Raw genomic sequence first — 14,030 nt, 5'->3', positions numbered from 1 at the left:
AGAGCACAAAGATGAATTTTATACTAACGCGTTTGAAGAAAGCAGATACCTTTATACTTCTCCAACAGCACACTATTAGGTTGATTGCCGATTTGCTATAATGCAGCACACAATCTAGTATGCCCTGGACTAGCAAAAAAAAAAAAAGCATTGCTCACAGCAAGAAATACTGCATAATACATTAGTCAACTTCTCGAAGATTTGATCACTTGAGGCAATTCAAGATAGTAGAAAACAGTGCTAAAAGTCTAAGGCTCAGTTCCATGAAATGAACATAAAGCGCAGCAACTAGTCATCAGAAGCTTCTTTATTTCAAAAGGTATAACTGAAACTCTTGATTTCATACTTCCTAAAAAGAGAATTTTCATATATTCTCGTAACTTCCAAAAATTGTTATCCATATCATTCAGCCCCTATAATAGTTTCGAACCTGTTCTCAACTAGATTGGATACATCTTATGTTTGTCTCATCATTTTTACCATCTTAAAAGTCTTGCTCAAGTTATAAAGTATGTTTCTTTGGAGTTTCACCTCCATGCTACTGCATTAGTCTCTGTCGTCTGTTTATTAGAGTTCTCCTCTAGGAGCAGCAGGTACTATATAGTTGATAACACAATTACAGCTTCATCTCAATCCTGTAATTGATAAAATGGGCTCACAAGCAAATCCGAACCAAGATGACTACAAGGTCAAGGACACGAAACCTAAGCTAGGGGAACAATGGCCACATGGAGGGGTGCGTGGTGGAGGAGGTTGGATAAGCAGCGAGAGAATCACAAGCACTTATGATCTCGTCGAGCAGATGTACTATGTTTATGTCCGTGTTGTAAAAGCTAGAGATCTTCCTCCTAATCAAGTCACGGGGAGCTCGGACCCGTATGTTGAGGTGAAGCTAGGAAACTACAAAGGAAAAACTCAACATTTGGAAAAGAGAGCCAACCCTGAGTGGAAACAAGTATTTGCATTCTCAAGAGACAAGATTCAAGCTTCAGTGGTTGAAGTTTTTGTGAGAGACAAAGAGATGGTGGCTAGAGATGATTATCTAGGAAGAGTTGTGTTTAATATGCATGAAGTGCCTACAAGGGTTCCTCCAGACAGCCCCTTGGCACCTCAGTGGTATAGACTAGAGGATCGTCGAGGTGAGAGCAAGATAAGAGGGGAAATCATGCTAGCCGTTTGGATGGGAACGCAAGCTGATGAAGCCTTCCCAGACGCATGGCATTCGGATGCTGCTACAGCTCGAGGAGATGGCGTTTTTAGCGCTCGCTCAAAGGTGTATGTTTCTCCCAAACTCTGGTATCTGAGAGTCAATGTAATTGAAGCTCATGATGTAGAATCAGCAGACAAAAGCCAACTCCCTCAGGTATTTGTCAAGGCTCAAGTTGGGAATCAGATACTCAAGACCAGCATGTGTCCAACAAAAACAACCAATCCTTTCTGGAATGAGGACTTGATCTTCGTGGCCGCGGAGCCTTTTGAAGAAAAATTGGTGCTCACAGTTGAAAACAAGACACCTTCAAGAGAGGAAACTGTGGGAAGGATACAATTGGCGCTCAACGTTTTTGAGAAAAGATTAGATCACCGGCCTATTCACTCTCGCTGGTTTAACTTGGAGAAGTTTGGTTTCGGAGCCCTGGAAGGTGACAGGAGAATGGAACTCAAATTTTCAACCAGAATTCACCTCAGAGTATGTCTTGAAGGTGCATATCATGTACTGGATGAATCATCCATGTACATCAGCGATCAAAGGCCTACTGATCGCCAACTATGGAAGCAGCCTATAGGTATCCTTGAGGTGGGTATTTTAAGTGCACAGGGACTTCTTCCAATGAAGACAGTGGACGGCAGAGGAGCCACGGATGCTTACTGTGTGGCAAAGTATGGTCAGAAATGGGTAAGAACCAGAACTATAGTCAATAGCTCTGCTCCGAAATGGAACGAACAGTACACATGGGAGGTTTACGACCCATGCACTGTCATCACTCTAGGTGCATTTGACAATTGCCACTTGGGAGGAAATGACAGTGGCCCCGGAAAGGACTCGAGAATCGGAAAGGTAAGAATCCGATTATCCACCCTTGACACTGACCGGATATATGCACATTCTTACCCCCTTTTAGTCCTTCAACCATCCGGGGTGAAGAAGATGGGGGAACTGCAATTAGCCTTTCGGTTCACTTGCTTGTCTATGGCAAATATGATGTATCTTTATTGGCATCCTTTGTTGCCAAAAATGCATTACCTGCATCCTTTTACTGTGAGCCAGTTGGATTTCTTAAGATTTCAGGCAATGAACATTGTAGCCGCCAGGCTTGGTCGATCTGAGCCTCCACTCCGGAAAGAAGTTGTAGAATACATGCTTGATATAGATTCTCACATGTGGAGCATGAGAAGAAGCAAGGCCAACTTCTTCAGGATTGTTTCACTGTTTTCTGGAGCAATATCTATGAGCAAATGGGTGAGAGAAGTTTGTCACTGGAAAAACCCCATCACTTCGATTCTAGTCCATGTCCTGTTTTTCATACTAATTTGCTTCCCAGAGCTGATCCTTCCGACAATATTTCTTTACATGTTTCTCATCGGAATATGGAACTTCTGGTTGAGGCCAAGACATCCACCCCATATGGATATTAAACTTTCTTGGGCAGAAGCAGTTCATCCAGATGAACTGGATGAAGAGTTTGACACTTTCCCCACATCCAAGGCTCAAGATGTGACGAGGATGCGATACGACAGACTACGCAGCGTGGCAGGGAGAATACAGACAGTGATAGGCGACATGGCAACGCAGGGTGAAAGGTTTCAGGCTCTGCTGAGCTGGAGGGATCCAAGAGCGACGTGCCTCTTCATACTTTTCTGCCTGATTGCTGCCGTTGTTCTTTATGTCACTCCTTTCAGAATAGTCATTTTAGGGGCAGGCTTGTTTCTGCTGAGACACCCCAGACTGAGGAGTAAACAGCCTTCAATTCCCAGCAATTTCTTCAGGAGATTGCCAGCTCGAGCGGACAGCATGCTTTGACAATAAAATGATGCCAGAGGATCTTATACTCTTCATGCCAGCTTAAAATTAAGACCCAGTGTGCTAACTGTTTTACATGCATGTATTAGAATCTGTTTTGGAAGATATTCTTGGAATCTTATATTTGTTCCCTCTTGGAGGAAAAACACTTTGATATGTTTGGTTTAAGTTTGTCTCAGAAAATGGTATTTTCAGCAGTTCAATTTTGAAATTGAAATGTAAACAACAGGAATGGACATTCCAAAAAAAACAAAGTGTAAAGAATTGATCGGGACACAAGGAATATATCAATTTAAAATTTATATTATATTATTTATTAACAGGCAGTCGACCTATAGAATAGAACAGGAATCTTGAGGCTATATTCAAACAATGGTCTGAAGGAACAGACTTGTAAGTTGTAACATAACTCAATGCATTTGTCTCAAGAATCCCCTAGGAGGATTTTTTGGGTGTTTATTCGGATTCATTGCTCAACTTATCCGAGGAAAGGGAAGTCCTCGAGTGATCAGCTTTGATTCATCTTAAGACCTCAATGACAAGCAGAAGAAATGACGACATTCACCGGTACAGTTACAGTATAAATTGCCTTCATATCCTAGCTTACTCTCAATGTCAATACTAATGGCTGCTGCAGGCTTCACGTCATCACGCAATTTAATTTGACCCTCGAGACTGACGGACCTCAACTTAATTGGGGGTTAAAAAAGAATAAGAAGGTTCAGTGAGACAGATGAAAGACAAGCAAATCAGCTCATATCTTAGAAGAAATCGCTTGGAAAAGTCTTGCATAACACTTCAGGTGACTGCAACAACCACATGCTTGTAGTGTGCATGACCCCTGTATTCTGCCTAAAGGGTTTTTATGATAATATAAAAGGAAATAAGGGCCAAGGGGTCCTCGCCTCGCTCAAGAGCATGTCCAACGGCGTTGACTATAATCGTTGGCTAAATTGAACCAGTAAGACATTATGTAAAATTTGCCGAACTTGTAAAATATTGTACTTCAATGGTATTCGCTATATTGGTTGGCTATAATTTTAAAATAAAATGTTATTAATATTTTAGTTTGTTAAAATAGAATATATCAGTTTAATATGGTAATAAATGATGTGCAATCATATAACAGATTTCTTACAGACATGTAGAGGTTCGACAAATATAACCATCTACGGGAGGTTGGCTAAAATTATAAACAATAGGTTCACGTGGTTGGAGTATGATTTTTTCAACACGTTAGCTAAATTTTTTATATTTACTTATGAATCTTTTTTCGGTTTACACCCATTATCTCAAGTTTTAGATCGAACTAATCCATTGACACAAATAGTTCATGGGAGAAAATTGAGTTATTTGGGCCCTGGAGGATTGACAGGGCGAACTGCTAGTTTTCGAATACGAGATATCCATCCTAGTCATTATGGGCGTATTTGCCCAATTGACACGTCTGAAGGAATAAATGTCGGACTTATTGGATCTTTAGCAATTCATGCGAAGATTGGTCGTGGAGGATCTCTAGAGAGTCCATTTTATGAGATTTCTCAGAGATCAAAAGAGGCACGGATGCTTTATTTATCACCAGGTAAAGATGAATACTATATGGTAGCGGCGGGAAATTGTTGGGCCTCCAGCCCAAGAAGGCAAAGCCCACAAAGAAGGAAGGTTCTAGAACTAATAGGATATTATATATAGGAGTCTTAGATCTCATAATGAGGGGGTTGGAAATTGAGAGAAAAGAACCTTCCTTGTAATATCTCAACATTTGGCGCTAGAAGGAGGGGATCTCGCCTTTCCAACCACAAATTTGATCTCCATGAGCATGGCTACCACCGGAAACAAGGACGAGCAACACGACTCGGCGCCGAAAAAGGCTCCGAGAGATGTGCCGCCTGTTCCCGAGAAGCAACCACCACCGGCTCATTACTTTTCTTCAATATCATCTCCTACTGCAGATTGAATCGTCAATCAAACTCAGAAAATCTCAATCGCCACCAGCGACTCTCTCTCCTGATGATCTCTGAATCAGCCTCACTCAGCTCAAATCGCTCTCTCCATTCTCCAACTCACTAAAGCTCCGCATATGGAAACTCAGTTGAACGACGAGCACGCAAAGCTCCGCCAAGTATCCGTCGATCTCCTGTTTCTCGCCGCCGATGTTACCGGAATTCCTTCTCCGGCATCCAAGTCATCTTCATTCTTCTACAAAACTAGCGTGATTTGGCATAACATACGAGTTCCTATAAGAAATTTGCGTACTCTGATTCCTTGGGAAGAAGGAAGAAAAGAATGTGTCCAAGTTTGGTAAAGTCCCCATAAGAAAAGCTAGATCTGAAAGATGAATTGATATGAAGTGACGGCAGAACCGTTGAACCGTCACGGTAGAACCGTTGAACTGAAAACATAACAGAGCTCGTGAAGTTCGCCAGCTTGCCAGCTCGCCAGATGCGCCAGCATCAGCGTCTTTTAATCCAACTTCTAGAACTTTCCTAAAGCTTCAAGAGGTTTAACAATCTGTCTTCAATTTGGTGAAAACGCCGACAAAGTGATATGTGAACCCATATCAAAAGCACAATATCGAGACAACCCTCGTATTTCAGAGCTTTCGGCCTTCATACTAGAACGACAGTTAAAAGCTCTGATGGAAACGCCCCAAGGGAAGAAGGTGTTGTCCTGCGACGCTCAGCTCCATTTAGAGAGGTTGAGGGCCGCTAGGATGGCTAAAAATCAAACAAAATCAAACCATAGTTGCTGATCTGTGCGCCACCATGTTTGTTGATGTGCGTGCCACCACAATGGATGATATACGCACCACCATGGTGGATGATATATGCGCCTCCAAGTAAGAGATCTGACGCCGTCAAGTTTGATAGAGACTCCATAAGAAAAGCTAGATCTGAAAGAGGGACATACATGAAGTGAAGGCTGCTTGAAGTGAAACCACGGTAGAAGCAGTACTTCAATACTCTCAGGCTGCAAAAGAAATATTAAATTGATGATATGATGAATAAGATAAGGAGCTGCAATTGAGTTTGAGCAGAGAGATGATGTTCTCAGATCTGATCGGAAAAGGAGGCGCTGAACTATTGAACCAATGAAGTATTGAATTCATCCGAAATAAGTACCAGACTCAAAGAAGCAGTTCATCAACGTCCTCAAATTTTGCTCATGAAGCGTCCTTAAAAGTCAGAGCCTAAAATGTTGTTAAATCCAGCTTGAGAAGCGTCCCGTCTGTGAAGCATGCTACCTGTGAAGCGTGCTACCTGTGAAGCGTCTCTCTGTGAAGCGTCCCCGCTTGTGAAGCATCCTAAAATCCAGCTCCTAGAATTTTCTTAAAGTAAGTGCTGAGCTGTGGAATCAGTGAAGTGGTGAAGTCCTTTGAAAAAAAAAGAAAAAAAGTACCAAATACAACCTTCAAGAAGTTCAACAATCTGACTCCACACTCCATCGGCTCCTGAAGCATACAGAAACTGAATTCCATCTGGATCCAAAGGAAACAAACATATATCCCGATGGGACTACAAAAATCACGAATTCATAATTCGGCTCTTTGCTCCACAAACTCTTTGATCGTCCAATTTTTGAAACATTATTAATTGCTCTTCGAGCGTCCAACTTTTGAAGCATTATTAATTGCTCTTTGAGCGTCCAATTTTTGAAACATTATCAATTGCTCTTTGAGCGTCCAAATTTTTAAAGCGCTCCTCTGTGAGACGCCATGCCTGTGAGGCGTCTCGATTGTGAGGCGTCCCGCTTGTAAGGCATCCTGCTTGCGAAGCGTCCTTAAATACAACTCTCGAAGCATTACTAATTGCTCTTTGAGCGTCCAATTTTTGAAGCATCATTAATGGCTCTTTGAGCGTCCAATTACAATTCTTCAACACAAATTACAATTCTTCAATACAAATTACGAATTACGATTCTTCAATACAACTTACAATTCTTCAATACAAATTACAAATTACAATTCTTCAATACAAATTACAAATTACGATTCTTCAATACAACTTACAATTCTTCAATACAAATTACAAATTACAAATTACAAATTCTTAAATGTCACGTTTTTGACGTATCCTTCAATACAAATTACAACTCTTGAAGCGTCCAACTCTTGGACTCTAAGAGCTCTCTTAGATGATGATATTACAGTGGATAAACACTTCACCAAGTCACACTGTGGAGACCTCAATAGAAATCAAGAAAAAATAAATTCCAGAAAGAGTTATCTTCGCCGCCGCTTCAGTTCGAGGCTTCATCACATCTTTAGACTCTTTGTGAAGATGACATGAGTACTCTTCTCCATCATGGCGATGACATTTCCAATCTCTGTCAGCAACAGCTAAAACGTTACTCTTTTTATATTGGAATGCATATCTAAAGATCTGCATACATCTAAAATGGTTCAATGATCAGCCTCATCGCTTCAGCGGCTCTAGTTCATTATTGCAACAGCTTCCTTGACGTCAAATGGCCTCTTCGCTTCAGCGCCTCTGCCTCCTTCAACGGCTCCTCAAACGTCCGAAGCCCTAGTCGTCAATGACTTCCAAGGTTATGAAGCTCCTTGCCTCATAGGAGGATTCCTATTGGTTGCGACTTTTAAAGCTACCAATCTACTTCCAACTCTCAAGTTCTCGAAAGCTTGCAACGTGTCACCGGGTGGCTCTGACTTCCTAGTTGTTCAGATCTCCCGTGAAATTTATCTAAACAATTATTAAGCAGAGTTTCAGGAAAATGGTTCAACAGCTCCACACGGGCCTTAGGTATCACGCCCCAAGGCTTCATCTGCCCAAAGACATCGCCTCCAAAGATAAGCCCGACAATCCACATCTAAAGATCTGGTACTATGTTGGAGGGGGACTAATGTTGGGCCTCCAGCCCAAGAAGGCAAAGCCCACAAAGAAGGAAGGTTCTGGAACTAATAGGATATTATATATAGGAGTCTTAGATCTCATAACGAGGGGGTTGGAAATTGAGAGAAAAGAACCTTCCTTGTAATATCTCAACAGAAATCCTTTGGCTTTGGAGATGCTCTAAGTAACTTAAAATGGTACACAGGTTAAAACTTATTAACCCCGACCACACCCTCCCCCCTAAACGCCCGTCCTCTCCTTTTTTGCCCCGCGGTTTCTTTACATTGTTTTTACATCTCATTTCTTTACATTTTTTTATTCCTCATTTTTTTACAGTTTTTTCATTACTACACATTTATTTTAAACATTTAAATTCAAATTTTTTGAAATAGTTTTAGATTATAAAAAAGAATTATATAAAATAGTTTGATAACTTGTTTTTAAAATTATTTTTATCCTAAATAAAAATTTATTCAGAAGAACAAAATACTAAAATATTTTGTAAAACTGAGCCTTCAAGCCTCCATCCCACTCAGGGAGTAACTACTAGACGGAACACACAGCCCATTGGCCATTGCAATAAAATAGAGCAATATCATCCAACATTCTTACAGGTATCTTGGTAGCCAACAACTCAAAAAAGCAGAACCTCAATTTAAATTTCATTAGAGAGCAAATACTTGATGAGAACAATAGGCATACACTTAGAAGACGTGAATACAGTATTCACGTCCCTCCTAAAAGTTGGAACAGTTAGAAGACAAGTTCATTGGGTTTCATTCCTGACATAAGTGAAAACCTCGCACTCAGGTAGGTCTTCAAATCAGGGACGCACTCAATGGACTTCAACAAAATAGCATCCACCGCTTGCTGATCGTCCTTCTTTCCTTGTGGAAGGGACTTCTTATCCTACAAATTACAAAGAGGATAATATAATAAGTAACATCATAAGAAATTTAGTAATCGGGCAAATATGTTAGACTTACATCTTTCTCAGCTTCAAAAAACTCTCCCTCCCCTTTCTTCTTCTTCTTTTCCACCTCCTTGGCGAAGTATTTGTCATCAAACTTTTCAACATTAACGCCATCTATGTTGACTTTAGTTGAAGTAGCAATCACATATGCCTGATTCACACGCCTCAGAGGGACACCATTTATTTTAAAAGGACCTTTTGCAAGAGAATAAATACATGTAAACTGCTATAATAAATTTACAAATCAATAAATGATGTAAGATAGTTCTAGGAAATAAACCCAATAATACCACAGAGATCTACAACCTATATTCACGAGTTCTAGAAAATAAACATAAAAAGGGTATTTGGTTGATGGTTAATGAGACCGCTTAACGGGAATCGCAATCTCAAACGGTCAAACCCATGTGTTGGTGTTTGGATTAGCCAATTCATAGTATGGAATGGGAACCCCATACCCACTTGGTGGGTAAATCAAACCTACCACACCCCTTGGGATACCCTTCATTCCCATTCTCAATTCCCATTCTCATCTACTATCCAAACACCCCCAGAGTATGAACAAAACATGCGCGATGGAAGGTGAGGACTTAGTGAATCTTGTTGCACAAATAAATTCACAAATCAAATGGGCTGTATAAATTTACAATGAAGTCGAATTTAGGATGATAAAATCAGTAGTAGTAATGCAATCACATGAGCATGGATGACTGATATGTCAGTTTGTGTTATTACAAAGTTGATATTGAAGAGATTGCAAAACGCGTCCTGATTGAAAGAGCTAAGGATTATACAAATACATAAACAAAGCGATTTCATAAAACCCAAAAATATAGCAATGTAGAAAGATTGAATTTTAAAAAGGCATAAAAATGGGGAGATAGTGATACCGGTAACGAGAAGAAGGCCGGAAGGCAGCTGCTTAAGAAATACAACTCTCTTGCCCTTGAACCTCCCAGTCAATATAATCAACACAGTCCTGGGTGTAATACTCGCCCTAGAAACACGATCACAATTACAATGACAATGATAATGACATTTACAAACAACACACAATTCAATTATATACTACTTGTACTACACTACACTCCTAGAAGAAATCAAAGAAGAAAATGGGGACCTGAGCTTGGTGGGCCTGGGCTTGCGCTTATTAAACAAGGGCTTCTTGACATCATCAGCTGGGTAGAACTTGGGCGGCTTGACAGCCGGAGGCTCTGATTTGGGCTGAACGTCATGTCTGGGGAAAACGCCGCCGTTTTTGGCCTTAATGGCCCAGAGACCACGCTTGTGGTACATTTGTGACCTGGAGTACTTTCCAACGCCGCGAATCAAATCTGGGTTACGGCTAGTTTTGGCCATCTTCACTCACTCGCTCTCCTCTTTGTCGATCTGTATACGTAAAAACCCTAATTCCGCCGCTTCTTTATTCCTTTTTGTGGGCTGGGCTTCTCTTTTCACCTACGATTCCCAATTCGCTCTGGACCACCGCAATTCCAACGTCAGTTCGACTAAAATTTTAATAAATTATACTCCCCTCTGTCCCTTTTTGTCGTCAAAAATAAATTCTTACGATATTCACCTGCATGGTATATTTGATGTCAATTTTACGGATCATCCTCTTAATATTTGTTATATTTGGCCAAACTCTTCGTAATAGCTATATTAGGCCAATCTCTATAAATTTGTATCAACATTTCATATTTTCTATTTTCATTTTAAATAATATACTCTATTTATAACTATGTAAAATATAAATAGACTTAAATTTAGAAAAATCATTCAAGTTTGCTTGTTTGTACACAGCAACCTGTGAACAAATAAACTTGATAAGATTACCATCCAAGTACTGAAATTATACAATACAGCCATTTGCAAAGATAATTATTCGGGTTTGTTAGAGAGTGATTCACACTCTCTGGATTTTGGAGGTGAATGTTGCAAATGCAAGCTCGAAATAATGCTGAACAATACACCCATCAAGGTTTGTAGCTGAGTCATTTCAGCTTCAACGTTTACAAACACAAAGCACACACTCGTGATTTCCTCACATCTCTTTTCATTGTACAATGTCGGAGGCTCTGGGGTTATCATTTATGTTTGAAATACAGCCATTTTATTATCAAAATCGGTAATGCTTTCAAGAATAATTCTAATATAGTATTCAGCTTTTCAAAAACAAATTTCAGAAGTATATATTATATTAAAAGTGCAGAAATTCAAAAATATATATTATATTAAAAATTCAGAATATATTGTAATTTTAACATATCTAATATATTAATAAATTTATTTATACATCATGTGAATTATTAAAATTAAAATTATAATTTCAGAAAATATTTGTAACTTGACGAGGGTTCAAATAAATTTATAATTTGTAATTATTATATTTGCTTAAAAATTGTCACTAATAAATAGTCAAGTAATCATAAAGAGAGTATGGATCTTAAAATAATTTTATGATGCTTTTTTGAGATTAAAACAAATTGATTAATTATTTATTATTAAACAACTAATTATAAAGCTGATCTGTACGAACACGAGTACATGTTTATGCTTTTGTGTTTCTTCTGATTACAGCCCACTGCTTTATTCAATTTCTGAATATTATATTATCAAGTTCATTCAGGTGATACATTTTCATTCAACCGCAAGTGGAGCACAAACATTACCGGTTTGGTCCAAATCCTCGTCCAGTGATCAATATATACATAAACATAAACTATGATGATTGAACCGTACTTTTCTGAATTATAGTGCTTAATGTGTATTTTGTGTCAAACTTCAATGGTAACAGAAAATTTAAGCCATATAAATAATATAATATTTTTAGAATAATGCCAATAAATAGGTATTTCATAAAACAAAATATCTTACAAATTTAACAAAATTTATATAATATTTTACATGTCCAATTCAGCCAATAATTTTTTTCAAAAACCGTCCAAGATGCTTAGCTGTTACAGCAGAATATAACTGCTATATATCACAAATATCAAACGACAAGTATTTCTTGTTTGGTTCAACCCAAGCCATATTCGCATAGGTGCTCTTGTATGATAATATCGTAGTGTAAGTGATAATATATTTTTTTTGTCCACGTATACATAGCTGTATTTTTATTTTTATTTTGACAAATATACATAGCTGTATTAGAATATATTTTATTGCAAAGACTTTTTATTAAAAAAGACATGTAAAATATTTTTATATATTTTGTTAATAAATCTTTAATACCTGAATATAGAAATCCTCGTATTGATATCTAAAAGCACCTTAAATAAGACAAATAAAATCACAAATAATATGAAGTTTATAAAATAAACTAGAACATACAAAATAATCTAATAGCAAGAAATAATATTATAAAGTATATAGTACAAGTCTATCATAATGTATAATAAAAATAAGACTCAATTTGATATCAAATTATCTCAATTCATTTAACTGAACAAAATTACTATGGTTTTCGATGAACTAAACGCCCAAAACTCTTATTCGCTGAACTGAATTTTTTAAGGGGAAAAATCTCAAATTGGTCACTGAAGTGAGCGTGTAGTATCAAAAATTTTATCAAACTTAACGGGGTCTCACTCGTACCACTCTAGTAATGGATAATGACAAGAACGTTAGTTTGACTAGTTGACCTGACGGAAAGCTGACGTGGCAAACAGAGCAGCTGACCGAATGGCTGAGTGGCGTTACGTGGCTTGTGACTCAGATTGCAACAGTCACAGGAAATAAAAGATAACAAAGAAACAAATAACATAAACTATTTAAACAATAAAACAAGTCACAAAGGCGAATTGTTGGTAGCAGAAGTAGACAAATTCTCAGCAACTTCCATAGAATCTATTTCTCCGATTGTAATGGTGGACAAAGATGCCTGCCTCCAGTCCTGAAGATGAAACGCCATCCATAGAGAAAACTTTACCTCATGTAACTAGTGATGGCAAAAATATTGGCGCTCTGAAAAAAATATTGCTGAAAAACAAGTCAAACACAAGTGCTAATTCCGTCCCTGAGGTAACCGAAGGTGATGCAAAAGAGATGACTAAGAAGCTATCTGCAGCTGCACCTTGTATAATCCATCTACTGATCCAATTTTTGGTTTAGTTGCAATATATTTTGGTACTGAATATTTTAGAATTACAAAACAACATAATAATTTTATTAAGATAAAAAATATCATTTTAAAATAAAAATATCATTTAAAAAATTTATATAAAATAGTGAGAAAGATAAAAAAAATGTGTACCATGATAGGATCTAATAATATTTTATTTTTTTATTTGACATCATCATTTTTTATGGAAAATTATTAATTTTAAAATTTTATTTCTCTAAAAAAAATATGTAACAAAAATTCCAATTCACAAAATTTGGTCACAAATAATTAATTTTATTATTTAGACAAAATATTTAAAATTGTGCGTCAAATAAAAAAAAGTAGTTACTTAATAAATTTGAAAAGTGAATAAATAATATCAAAACTTTGTTTCAAATATATAATCAGAATATTTTATTATTACTAATGAAATATAAATTTTATAAAAAAATATATGAAATTTATGATTTTTTCAGTTTTTTAGAGTAATAAACTGGCAGTCTCCTGTTACCTATCCGGAAAAATCTCCTTCGATAACTATTGAAATTGCGGCAGATAACAGTAAACAATCCATTGCACCATCAATTCATGTTTGGTTTTTATTAGTTTAATTTATTTTATTTTTATCTTCCTTTTTTTCCCGTCACCACAATCTAAGTCACAAGCCACTCCGTCTGTGTGTTAGCCACGTCATCTTTCCATCCGGTGTGTTAGCCACGTCATCTTTCCATCCGGTCAATCAGTCAAACTAACGGACATATCATTATCCGCTATTAAAGTGGTACGAATGAGACCCCGTTAAATTTGATATAACTTTTGATACTACAGGCTCGTGACCAATTTGAGATTTTTCCCATTTTTTAAATCCACCGAATGCTCAGCCCTAAACTGATTACTCCCTCCTAATAATCCTCAGTTATGAAGTCATATTATTATTTTTCTATCGTCTTTCTGGTCCGACCCAACATGCACGTATATAAGCAACAGCAAATGATTATATGCATACAAGCAAATAGCAATAGCCAATCCAGATGATTATCTACTTAATATGTTCTCTACTAGAAATCACAATACACAATA

At 37.6% G+C, this 14,030-nt stretch overlaps 2 protein-coding genes across 2 annotated transcripts; one reads left to right on the top strand and one right to left on the bottom strand.

Moving 5' to 3' along the window:
• LOC108225383 (FT-interacting protein 1) lies at window positions 1-3,402 on the top strand. The gene is made up of 2 exons (XM_017400230.2): window positions 1-319; window positions 585-3,402. Exon 2 carries the CDS (start codon window positions 650-652, stop codon window positions 3,017-3,019), a length of 2,370 nt encoding a protein of 789 aa, XP_017255719.1. The 5' UTR covers window positions 1-319; window positions 585-649; the 3' UTR covers window positions 3,020-3,402.
• Window positions 3,403-8,416: 5,014 nt separating this feature from the next.
• On the bottom strand, window positions 8,417-10,347 carry LOC108226797 (large ribosomal subunit protein eL6z). Its single transcript, XM_017401791.2, has 4 exons — window positions 9,963-10,347; window positions 9,733-9,839; window positions 8,856-9,037; window positions 8,417-8,778 (listed from the first exon to the last, which is right to left on the bottom strand). The coding sequence occupies exons 1-4, from the start codon at window positions 10,199-10,201 to the stop codon at window positions 8,623-8,625; spliced, it is 684 nt and encodes a 227-aa protein (XP_017257280.1). The 5' UTR covers window positions 10,202-10,347; the 3' UTR covers window positions 8,417-8,622.
• Between the last annotated feature and the right edge of the window lie 3,683 nt (window positions 10,348-14,030).

Source organism: Daucus carota, chromosome 6 (genome assembly GCF_001625215.2).
Source record: "Daucus carota subsp. sativus chromosome 6, DH1 v3.0, whole genome shotgun sequence".
In the NCBI taxonomy this organism is placed as follows: domain Eukaryota; kingdom Viridiplantae; phylum Streptophyta; class Magnoliopsida; order Apiales; family Apiaceae; genus Daucus; species Daucus carota.
This window is presented reverse-complemented; position numbering and strand designations above follow the sequence as displayed.